The sequence below is a fragment of the Anabrus simplex genome, chromosome 2 (genome assembly GCF_040414725.1).
Source record: "Anabrus simplex isolate iqAnaSimp1 chromosome 2, ASM4041472v1, whole genome shotgun sequence".
NCBI lineage: Eukaryota > Metazoa > Arthropoda > Insecta > Orthoptera > Tettigoniidae > Anabrus > Anabrus simplex.
Window position 1 is genome coordinate 930,482,748 of NC_090266.1, and position 13,257 is coordinate 930,496,004.

The 13,257-nt window shown below is 41.7% G+C and overlaps 1 protein-coding gene across 2 annotated transcripts in view; it reads left to right on the plus strand.

Moving 5' to 3' along the window:
• Positions 1-3,599: 3,599 nt before the first annotated feature.
• Positions 3,600-13,257, plus strand: part of LOC136863739 (uncharacterized) — a 357,445-nt gene continuing 347,787 nt past the window's right edge. For both annotated transcript variants that reach the window (XM_068226336.1, XM_068226337.1), the window contains exon 1: positions 3,600-3,729. In XM_068226336.1, the coding sequence (XP_068082437.1) occupies positions 3,681-3,729 (49 nt within the window). In that variant the 5' untranslated portion in view covers positions 3,600-3,680. The remainder of the gene's footprint in view (positions 3,730-13,257) is intronic.

Consider the following 13,257-nt stretch of genomic DNA (forward strand, 5'->3'; position numbering starts at 1 on the left):
ACCCCACAGATGTGGGAAAAGTGGTAGAAAACGAAGAAGAAGAGGAAGAAGAAGAACTTTCATATTACTGCTAAATATTATTATGGGAAACCATCAGAATTACTATTTTTGTTTTCATCGCAGCTTAACATGAGGTAAGGTTGTCTCTTTTGTGCAATTGTGTTTTGTTGAAACAGTAGTGTTATATTATGTCATAATCCCCATACAAGATTAGATTGTTTACAATCCTACCGAGCTCCGTACCTGCAGTCGCTTAAGTGCGGCCAGTATCCAGTATTCGGGAGATAGTAGGTTCGAACCCCACTGTCGGCAGCTCTGAAAATGGTTTTCCGTGGTTTCCCATTTTCACACCAGGCAAATGCTGGGGCTATGCCTTAATTAAGGCCACGGACGCTTCCTTCCCACTCCTAGCCCTTTCCTGTCCCATCGTCGCCATAAGACCTATCTATGTCGGTGCGACGTAAAGCAAGTAGTAAAAAAAAAAGAAAAAGAAGAAATGTTTACAATCCATACAATTTGATTAGTTTCAAACAGAGAATCATATTTTCTGATCAAATTACAGGACAGGACAAACTGCAGGACAATACAATGAGAGCTGACATGGCTTGTAAAGTGACCTGGTTATAAACCAAAACGAGCTCACATTACAGAAAACATTCTTGCTGCACGTGTTTACGTTTCTGCATCACAGATGGTGCTAGTAGTTCCTCGGAATCGATTCCGGAATCGGGTACCCGATTCTCCAGGCATATGGAATCGACTCGTCACGATTCCAGTCGCAACCCATCACTAGTGACAAATGAACCGGCCGGCGACCCCACCTCAACCTGCTTACCGCCTTTTAGTCCTGACTACTTTATCTTTAGCCGGGCTGAGTGGCTCAGACGGTTTAGGCGCTGGCCTTCTGACCCCAACTTGGCAGGTTCGATCCTGGCTCAGTCCGGTGGTATTTGAAGATGCTCAAATACGTCAGCCTCGTGTCGGTAGATTTACTGGCACGTAAAAGAACTCCCGCGGGACTAAATTCCGGCACCTCGGCGTCTCCGAAAACTGTAAAAGAGTAGTTAGTGGGACGTAAAACAAATAACATTATTATTATTACTTCTTCTTTATCTGTTTACCTTCCAGGGTCGGCTTTTCTCGCGGACTCAGCGAGGGATACCACCTCTACCGCCTCAAGGGCAGTGTCCTGGTGCTTCAGACTCTGGGTCGGGGGATACAACTGGGAGGATGACCAGTACCTCACTCAGACGGCCTCACCTGGTGTGCTGAACAGGGGCCTTGCGGAGGGATGGGGAGATTGGAAGGGATAGACAAGGAAGAGCGAAGGAAGCGGCCGTGGTCTTAAGTTAGGTACCATCCCAGCATTTGCCTGGAGGAGAAGTCGGAAAGCACTGAAGGCCACTGCCAGGATGGCTGAGGGGGGGGGGGGGGGGATCGAACCCACCTCTACTCAGTTGACCTCCCGAGGCTGAGTTGAACCCCGTTCCAGCCCTCGTACCACTTTTCAAATTTCGTGGCAGAGTCGGGAATCGAGCCAGGGCCTACGGGTGATGGTGAGGAGGGGGGCAGCTAATCACACTAACCACTACACCACAGAGGGAGACAATATGATCCACATGAACTGATAACAAATGTGTCAAAAAACGGAAGACGAAGTTATCATGAATTTTAGTCTTATAATCCTTCAAATTTATAAGCGGGCTATTTCAAGTCGTGTGCAGATAGATAGGAACATGTTTTTTCTTTGTGTCCTCTTTCCATACTGACCTGCCATTATGTTCGTCCTGCTGTGTGTTCTTTCTTGTTCCTATGAAAATGAAATGTCATATAGCTTTACGTGACAGGAGTGTCCGAGGACATGTTCGGCGCGCCAGGTGCACGTCTTTTTTTATTTGACTCCCGTAGGCGACCTGCGCTTCGTGATGAGGATGAAATGATGATGAAGACGGCACATAAATACAGTCCCCGAGCCAGGGGAATTAACCAATTATGGTTAAAATTCCCGACCCAGCCCGGAATCGAACTCGGGACCCCTCTGACAAAAGGCCAGCACGCTAACCATTTAGCCACGGAGCCGGACTTCTTGCTCTTTTGATCTCTGTACATACTGTAACTTGATTTGATACTTGTTCGTTCCTTTCCACTAGTTGTAAATTGAAGACAGTAGGCTTCGTTTTCTGTATTTGTACGACCGAGCGAGTTGGCCGTGCGGGTAGAGGCGCACGGTTATGAGCTTTCAATCGGGAGATAATGGGTTCGAATGCCACTGTCGGCAGTCCTGACGATGGTTTTCCATGGTTTCCCATCTTCACGCCAGGCAAATTGCTGTACCTTGATTAAGGCCAATGCCGCTTCCTTCCCACTCCTAGCCCTTTCCTAACCCATCGTTGCCATAAGACCTATCTGTGTCGGTGCGACGTAAAGCAATTTGTAAGAAAGTATTTGTACGACGCTAATAAAATGCCCAAACAAAATATTTTGGAATTGATAACTTGGAGTGGAGTGAAAATACCATTTGAATGATGGTGAAAAATTAATAAGAACATTAAAAACAAACAATCCGTATATCTCACCAAAATTAAAATTTCCATTTATCTTTTCAGTAAATTTGTTAACGATATTCATGTAGATGGCACAGATTTTATAGGTTAAATCCAATTGTTTATTTTGCAAATGTTTGTTTTCATAATATTTCTAATTGAAAGCATTTCAAAACCCGTATGTGCTGTTTAAAATTTGTCAAGTTCATTTTTATTTCGGAGGGGATTTGAACACCCCTTACCTCTCCCCCGCCCTGGTACAGCCTTTGCTTCATCTATCGACTGTCTAGTTAATTTCTAACTTAGCCTTTATCTGTTCACTGTGAGTACAATCCTGCTATTGTTCTCAACTGTTTGTACCAGTGATCGTCCTCGCTGCTTTCATATCTGTTGCCTCCACCTTTTGAATAATACATTCAGTGTTCACTAATCAGTTCCGTGTTGCCTAAAATTGTCTAATTTAGGGCAGTAGTACCTATTATTCTTTTACACCTCTGTTCTCCACCTGATTAATAATAATATATATTTATTATTATTATTATTATTATTATTATTATTATTATTATTATTATTATTATTATTATTATGGTGATTGGGGCGATACCCACTCAGCCATTAACGTATTCCATTTGTATTCATGGATATGAGCCTTTTAGATATAGACCTAAGTTACATTTACTAAATACAACATATAGTAAGTTATGACAAATAAAACTACAACTGGCCAGAGCCAAATTCGAATTAGCCGCCGAGCCCGAGCCCGCCTTCAGATACAAACTAGAGGGTCTTGCCAGCTGATTTAAGCCAATCCGGGTGCAGTAGACTCTTCTCCCCTGCCGACATATCTTCACGTTTAGTCTAAAATCCAGAAAAGTGGCATCTATGTTCTGTCTTGTTGTCCTGTGGAGACAGCTTACTGCAATGCTATTGGTTGAATAACCCGTTGTCGGGGCGTGGCGATGTGTGTAGTAAATGGTGGGAGGTCTGGAGGAGAAGAAGGGCAACTGGGTGGATGCAAGCGGTCGGGGCGCGTTGAGTAGTTCTTCCCTGATAACTCGTGGTTGAAGTCGGTCTATAGTTTTCGCCCTCGTCCGTCGGTTCATCAAACCTGTAGCCGTGGAAAAGAGAAATAACACAATGAGGGCCACTTCTGGCGTGCTTTGGTGTCTGATCAGCCTGCTGACAGGTAAATAAACACGTTTTGGTAGATTAAGATTTGATAAAGTTAAGGTTTATGTGCGTATTGCAATATACTGATGCCTTTTAGGCGTGTACGAGTTTCATTAACATTTACTTCGTTTTTATTTCATGTGCGTATTTCTAAGTCTGAACTTATTCCATTCAAAAAGAGGAATGTAGTTAAATACGAACGCTGCGACTTGAACAGGTGAAAAGAACTTTTCTGTAGAATGTTAAAACCGATGTGATTAAATTTTAGTGGTGATAGTTTCTTTTGCTCTAATAATACACATAGGTACTCAAATTCAGAGAATTATCCTCTGCATTTCTGCTCGCAAGATTATACTAAGGATTTTGTACGTCAGGCGAAGTTATATCAAGATTTTGCCAGTGGACGATGTGTTTAAGGAAGTTTGGCATCTAATGCTGACTTGTCAAACTAGGGCGTGTTCCCTTAACTACTCGGTGACTACTTGAGCGTCGAGCTGGCGTGTACTTCCGCTGAAAGTAAAACTTTTCTTTGTTAAGGTACTTGAATCTTAGTGTTATTCAACTTTTCGAAGCAAACTTTTCTTTTGTAGACTTCACCACTGTGGTGTCTTGGAAGCTAATGGGGCAGCTAGAGTAGCGGCATTCTGTCGCAGGCTGTTTTCTCAAGGTTTCTTCTGCACATCGTCGATGTCTTGCTTTAAAAGTAAGATTCACGTACGACAAATGAGTTATCGTCAAAATGTGTAGCATTAATGTGTATGGAAATCGTTGAGTGCACTTTTCTTCGTAGCTAGTTGTAGGACTGTTTTGATGGAAATCCCACATCCATTTTGACTCCTAGTTTACTCAACATAGAATTAAGCCACGATTGTAACAGAACCTGCAGTTTTAAATTTCTAACGAGCACAGTGTTGTCTACTAAACGTAGGGGAAACATGATTAAATCTTCTTACTCTTCTAAGATTCCTTGAGATACGAACAACGCCTCAGTTTTGATACATGCGTTATTTCCTTTCAGCGTTGTCTGCAAGCCTCTATAAATTAACTGTGCACCTTCACAGTCCCCCTATTTCGAAGAGGATCTGAGACAGTTTTACCCCTCAATTATGTGGAAATTTTGTTGATAATTTTCGAAACATTGAACCATATTAGCATTGCCTTCAATAGGCCCTACTCCTTCAGAACGAAAGGTTGGCTTTTCGTTAAATTGTTCTTCCCACAGGCAATGTTCGGTTGCTGTCCCCGTGATCACTGGGCGTTTTCTCGATGATGCGATTGAGCTTCGGTGTATCCCTTCTCGTAGTGTAGAATTCTGCCCATTGGTGATTAAAAGCAATTTATAGTTTCTTTTAAACAGGGTAATATATAAACTTAATTTTCTAAAGTCCTGTTTAAGGAGAAATAAAATTAAATCCCACTGGCAATTGTTACGCAAGTTACCTTCTGCTCCCTTTCTTAGCTTTCGCGTCGTATTAGAACTGCCTTAGCTGCGAACCATTAATGTTCTGGTGTAGCAGGGACCCACTGAAGTCTGGTATCAGTTCAAGTTACAAATCCGTGACACGATTCGTTAGTTTTGTGTACAATTGAATTTTGAATGTCGGAGATAAGAAAAAGCCTGTGCTTAGTTTTGTTTAATGCCGAAAGAGTTAACTTCGGTCACAGAGCTTGATAGCTGCAGTCGCTTAAGTGCGGCCAGTATCCAGTAATCGAGACAGTGGGTTCGAACCCCACTGTCGGCAGCCTTGAATATGGTTTTCCGTGGTTTCCCATTTTCACACCAGGCAAATGCTGGGTCTGTATCTTAAGGCCACGGCTGCTTTTTCCAAATCCTACCACATTCCACTTTCTTGCGTTGCCTAAAACCTCCAATGTTTAGAGACAAACCACTAGCAAACGTCCTTATGAGAGTTTGTTGGTGAATGTTTTAGTAGATTGTTGTATATATTTGAGTATATGGAGTAAATTCAAAGTATCTGAATATCCTCCGGCTTGTACCGTTAATTTCATCGTCGCCGTGGCATGTAGTGTAGGCCTATAGCCTAATGCAGGTTTGAAACTTTCTTTAGTTTACGATTTTGATAAACTTGAAAGATTAAAACACGCAGCATTCGGAGGTGTATACAACCTTATCTACAAAGCGGTTTAATACTTTATGCAGGTGTGATTTCCTGTTCATGAAATGCTGAATTTAACTGAGATTCTGCCCCGGTTCGTTGAGGTGCGATGTGCTGTGCACGTAGCGAGTCTTTTTCCTGCCAACTTGGTTGATGTAATTTAAAGTGTTCAGGATCAATTTCAATTTGCAAACGTTAATGACTTCATAACTTTAATGTTACTGATTTGTTGATATAGGAAAAATTGTCCTGATAATCGTCGCAATTTTTGTACCAGAGCACCGGAGTCGTAAACACTTTAGAAGCTACATCACGAAATCTCAAAGTAGGAATTTATTGGAATCATGGCATGTATTGTCGCTAACAATTACTGGTGACTTACAGCCTAATCAGTCTTCCACTTTCGGTGGTTGGAGTGCAGATGAATATAAAGATGTTACATTCGGGACGTTCAAAGAGTGAAGACATGGTTCACGTAGTAAATACCCTTTAGCCCTTGAATTCCAAACGCATCCATCGACAATATCGCCCCCCCCCTCCCACCTATATACCCTCAATTAAGAACAGTTCTCCATGGCATTTAACTGTGAATATACAGTATGTCACTTTCTGATTCATACATTTTCATATTGTGAAAAGAGCAGTATATTTTGGTCATTCAAATGGATGTTATAGTAATTGTCTTTTATGAAATTTATTTCTGGTAGATTTCTCTATAATGCCATACGAAAATATTTAAAACATATAGTACAAATTACTTGAGAATATTGCAAAACATGACCTTTTCCTACGTCATTATTATTCATACAGATGCCAGTTCTTAAACTAAACATATGAATAAAATGAACAATTTGCACCAATCCTGGTACTGTGTGGAGTAACCCTTGGCTTTGACAGCTTGACACCTACGCTGCACGGAATTTACTAGCCTCACGTGTTTCATTGACACTGTACCATTCTTGGGTCACCACTCGTTCTAAATCTTTGGATGATACTTTTCTGTTGTGAACCCCAGACTTCAAAACGCCCATAAACGTTCAATAGGATTTAAATCAGCAGACTGGTGAAGTGTTTTTAATTGTTCTGGAATGTTCCAAATTAACTCCTTCAGAGCAGCGGTATGTTTGGGGTCGTTATCCTGTTGAGTCATGTTGGTCGGTAGCATTCTCAATTTTCAGCACTTCGTTTAACATTGTTCAACATATTATTGTACACTACTTTGCCCACCGTTCCATCAATAAATTGAATATTCCTTCACCTTGTGCCGACATACACCCCCACATCATAAGATCCATCTGCGTGTTTCACTGTGGGAATTGTATTGGTCACATCGTTGTCCGTATTGGTAATTCTCCACACCCTGCAGGCACCATCGGAACCAAACAGGTCGATTTTAGTTTCATCGGACCAGATTACATTGTCAGAACTCCTGGCCCTTGCTTTAGTGTTCTTTCACAAAGAGCAGTCTTACAGCATGGTTCTTCCTTGGTACATGGGCATGTATAACTCGCCGGACCGTCTAAGTACAAATTTTCTTCCCAGTAGCAGCTTCCAGCTCTGCTCCAGTTTTGGAGCACTATGAGAGGGTCGGGTATCACTCGCCTCACAATAAGTCTGTCTGTGGACTTAGTTTCTTTTGTTTGGGTTTTCTTGGCACATTGTTCACTGACCCTTCATACTTGAACTTATTTACAACATATTGAACAGTGGCATGATTTTCCTTCACCGCGAGTCCTATTTTTTGCAGGGAGTATCCTGTAAGTGCTAGTCAAGCTCTTTACCCCTGCCCATTTCTAACCAGCACTCTCACAGGTGTAAGACGAACACCACCAGCAACACCTCTCCTCGCACCATACCTACTTACGTAGGCCTATGCCGTGTTCAGTGCTGTCGGATGACTCCATCTATACTAGTGTATAAGTGACTTGAAGTTTTGGGGTGTATGCAGTTTTAATTTGTGTAAACACAAATTATTTGTGCATTGAGTGGTTAAGTCTTCTTACATTCACGACAAAACTATAACTACAGGTACATGGAACGCTACATAAGGAAATGGGTTGTGTATGAATAGGAAAGTGGCATACTGTAGTCCTCTGGCCGAAGAATGGTTGGATAGTCGGTAGCTTCGTTAGGTGTCAGATGGTCTGGATGTCAACTGAAGAGGCGTGCCAGGGAAATGAGTTAGTTTCCTGTTGGTTTCCTCGCCGATCCAGACGTCGTTACATAGTACGCCTGCCAACTGATTCAATGACTTTCAAACCGCCAATGACAGGGACTGGCTGCATAAAGAATATAACGAATAAGATACATTAAGTCGAAACTGAAAAGGATTTGGCCGTGTGGTTACGGTCGCATAGCTGTGAGCTTGCCTTCAGGAGATGGTGGATTCGAATCAAACCGTCGGCAGCCCTGAAGATTGTTTTCCGTAGTTTCCGATTTTCACATCAAGTAAATGTTGGGGCTGCACCTTACGGCCACGGCCGCTAACTTCTCAGTCCTAGACCACACTTGTACCATCCTTGTCTTCAGTGTGCGAGTGCGACGTTAAACCACTAAAAAATAACTCGAGCGTCTTCCTCCTTAGCAAAACATAAGGTACGGTGTTGCTAATACTCGTACCCATCACGTTCATATCGTCAAAGCCCAAGGATGAGATTAAAACGGGCAGAAAAACTAATGAAACACATTTCATGTAGAACACACCTGGAGACCCGGTGCGGTGCACTGAATCCTACCACAGACTGAACTGGGCAAATTTAAATTTGTAACTTTGCTTTGTTATCAATTAATCTTGCGCTTCCCGCCACGTACTGTGGCGTATCTTACGTCGGCAGTAAGCTTTTCAGCATTGCCATTGTAAACATTGAGCGAATCGTCCTGCTGAAATACTGCTTTTCCCTTCAATTGGAAATGCATCGTAAGTAGCCTACATCCGGAAGCTGCAAAATCTAAAACTGTAAAAAGTATTTAAAGTTCATTTTCCATCTTTTCTATTTAAGTGGCAATTATTGGCCCGTTATGGCTTTGGCGCGGTACCCATTTGAATGTCAGACCAGCCCCAAAGAACCTTTGTGGGAGGGTTCTCAAAGGCGTGGAGTAGTGAGAAATTATTTACCCCCTGCATGGTCAGTTTTAAAAATAGATTATAGGCCAATCACGCTTCTGTGCGTGCGAAAAACTGCACTTTCGTTTAATTTGGGACGTTCATAAATATTCGACTTACACATGACAGTCGCTTTCGCACTTGGCTATCAACTGCATACGGTAGACTGCGTAGAGGAATTCTGCAAATTTGTTACAGAAACTGGTAACAGTACATTATCTCAATATAACATATAGAGCAGAACTCCGTTTAACGAAACTTCGATTAACCAAAACCCGGCTTAAAACCGAAATGCTCTGCAAAAATTGTATTTTATTTTGTTTTTACCCTCTCGTTTTTAGCCGTCGATATTAGTAATTCTCTTGCCATATGTGCTGAGAGCTACTAGGCGCAAACCCTATTTTTATATCGTGACTTAAACCAGAATACACGTGTAGCATAAAACGTTCTTACCATCTACTTCATCGCATGATGAATTTTTCTTGATCAAGCAGGTGTTTATTATTATTATTATTATTATTATTATTATTAATAATAATAATAATAATAATAATAATAATAATAATAATAATAATAATAATAATAATAATAATAATAATATTCGTCATGAAGATTATGTAGTGTGGTTAACGTCGCTTCAGTTGCGGGAGTTTCACCTTGTTTACTCTTCGGCTGGCGTACTGGCCTTTGGTCACAGGGGTGCCGGGTTAGATTCCCGGCAGTCGGGAATTTTAATCATAATTGGTTAATTTCGCTGACACAGGGTGTATGTGTTGTCTCCATTTCAACCTCATCACGACGCGCAGGTCGCCTACGGGAGAACTTGTCCTCGGACACTCCCGGCACTAGAAAGCCATACGCCATTTCACTTCATCTTGTTTACTGCTCGGACTACACTGCAGGTTCTGTCCAGCGAGCCTTCTCCATTCAGATTTTCACCCAAGGTCGTTCCACTGCCATTGCGGTATTATACTAAAGTTCCAATGATTTTCTTACACCATTACAAAATTTTTATTATTTCAGATTGCTTTGCGCTTTGTTGAACAAAACAATGAATCTACACCAGCTGATGTATGGTTGATTCAGCGGTGGCGTGACATAGATGCACGACAGCGCTGCACAAAGAAAATTCAGAAGAAAATAACTGATTTTATACAATGAGTGACATTATGTAAACATTTTAATGTTTATATACAGTATGCACTTTTGCTTAGCAGAGTTCATGCATTTTCATTTCGACATTTAACTTCCGAAAATATTTACCATGTGTCATCCGAAAAGAGTCAACCGAAGTGGCTCCGCCCCCTTTATTTCGGATAAACGAGGTTCTGATATATATATACTCAATCTTCACGCTTCCACGAGTGATCTGAATGGCTGGAGTTTAGATTTTCCGAATGTGAAAGTCCTTTTACTCTATTGAGTTCTTGGAAGGTTAGTGAGGGGTCTTGTTCAGTACATACGACAGTCGGGCGGCTGTTAGAGGTATTTCTATGTATGCCATAGATCTCGGGGCCCCCTATATTCGAAATGGAAATGTCAATGTTTGTTTCAACTACGTATATTGTGCCCTTTTCGCTTATGGGTGCAATATCGATAACTGCATCTTTTCTGGATTCTTTGGAGTAGCCTACTGTGTATGTTGGATGCACCCAGGGTAATGTATGAGTTTTGGAAAATCTCGCGATATTGGTTCGTGGTAATAGACGAGCAAGACTTCGGGCACCTGGATCCAATTTGTGAATTAGGGGCCGATGACCTAGATGTTAGGCCCCTTTAAACAACCATAATCAGCATCCAATTTGTGAAGTCTTAAGCCGTCCTAATTTGTCAGATCTGCAGATACACATCCGCGTTAAACTTGTAGATTACTAGGTCTCTCCAGAAGGTTTTTTCCTTCCTTAAAGCACTGTAGGAAGGCTTCCAGATAGGCTTCTATCTGGAAATTTTCCCTTACCGAAATTTGAGCGAAGGGTTCGGGTATTGACATGTATGGAGTCGCAACCCTTTGGTTATTGTGGAAACATTGTTGACATGACCAAGTTCTTCATCCGGATAAGACTGTCATCGTCCAATATGCGTTATATACAGATTGTCATTTTCTAATACTTCCGTTACAGTATTCTTTATGAACTGTGTACGCCTGCGCGATGGACGATTTTTAGTTGCCTGGGGAGATGATTAACTCGGATGAGCCATTCCGTTGTTAGGTCATCAGCCGAAGGCTGGCAGGAATCTCAAATACCATCGCCACAGGTTGAGGTTAAAAGAAATGGCAAAAGCCCAGGCAGCTAAAATAGTCTATCGAGTAGGGGTACATCGGCCGCCTTGATAGACAATATTCTTCCTGGCCTTAATGTAAATTTGGGTAAGTTTTACGACCGGATGCCCTTTTGACGCATAGCCTATGTGGAGGATGTATTTACTATTACCAGTTTCTGTAGTGGAGGTTGGCGTTGCGTACGGCAGATGACGTGTGTGTTAAGACGAACACACTCGCTCAGTTTCGAAGGCCGAGGAATGCATCATACGCAGTTGGTATCCCTAGCCCGGCAGGAAATTGAACGTGGTACCCTTTAAACCGAAGACTACTACCCTGACTATTCTGCCAAGGATCCAGTCTCCTTGATAAATATTAAATTCGATATGTCAAATCTGTTCATAGAATCCTCTTTTCAACCCGGACGAAGAACATATCTGTGGGACATTGTATGTTACGCGGAATCAGTTACGTGGACACTTCACATCAAATATCCAACATGCATTAGCAAGGATTTGATCCACGTTGTGGTGGTAAAAATGTATTGCTTATGGTCTTGCTTTGTACCAAATTTTGGATACTTCCTCGTACAGTCCTATTTAGTCGTATATTATGCTATTCAAACTTGCTGGTCTCTAATTCAAAAAGGACTCGGGTTGTCTCGCACTTAAAGCCCTTACTTCATGAATAAAAAAATAGTAACGGCTGCAGGTACCTGTGCTAAATCACGTGGTACCGAGATCTTCCTAAAGTGATGAGTGGCTCATAATTTATCTGATAGCAAAGGATTAGGAAGTTGATTTTGATTACAAATTGTTTTCCAGATGAGAAACTTAAATTGTGTAATGTATATGCTATCTGTTATTTCCTGCTTGAATGATGGAAGTATAGACATTCAGTTCATACAAATATTCTGTAGCTGAACAGATTAAGTAGTCTGCAATATAAATGAAATTTACCTGAACTTCACATTGACACAGGACTGTTTAATACGGGTTGTTAATTTTCTTTGTGCCGGGCTGAGTGGCTCAGACGGTTAAGGCGCTGGCCTTCTAACCCCAACTTGCCAGGTTCGATCCTGGCTCAGTCCGGTGGTATTTGAAGGTGCTCAAATACGACAGCCCCGTGTCGGTAGATTTACTGGCACGAAAAAGAACCCCTGTGGGACTAAATTCCGGCACCTCGGCGTCTCCGAAGACCTTAAAAAGTAGTTAGTGGGACGTAAAGCAAATAATAATATTATTATTATTATTAATTTTCTTTGTTAGTGTCTGTATGAACTTAGTATTTATGTTCCGAAGTTATCTCGCACGAGACATTAAAGATAAAATTCGTGGTTCCTTGAAAATCGCATTCAAATTGTATACAATTTCAATCACGTGTTTACAAATATTGTCTAGTCAGTCCCCTTAAACGTAGACTGTGGCGTACAATAGTAATGCTAGCCATATTAATTTCATTTCAATTTTCCGTAGAGTTGCTGTGAAGAACTCTTAAAAGACAACAGGAATTCCTGTCATTAAATCTAAATTTGGTGCAACTCTATGAATCCTTTCTTTGGAAGTACAGATTTCCTTAGCTGTGATTTAATGTAATGAACGAGGCTCCTACTTCAGATTTTAGGAACTGAATGCTGGACCGCAGGGTCTATTCTTTTAATGTTGTTGACCTTTACTTGGAAACGACGTAGTATTAAAGAGATTCGCAGCGAAGAGCGGCAGCTGTAGATTTGTCTGAGATCCCCGACCTACTTGGTCCTTTATCTCAATTTGACATGTGGCCCTTAGGGCGTAGACTTTCGTTTTTCTTGGTAAAATTCCAGTATTCGAAGGATAGGAGAGGCGAAATGGTTCAATTAAAATGTGGTGGTGGCTTTGATTTGAGACTTCGGTAAGGAGGTTGGCATTATTTAGAGAGGTGCTCGTAACGTGGTGTGGGATGCGACTTGGGGTGTTGGAGCATGCAGTATTGCTGGGTGGGGGGGGGGAGGATACTTGGTTTATGTGAAATTGGTTAGTAGGAGATTTCTGAGAAGTTGCGTGTTAAGGTTGGGTTGCGATGTGC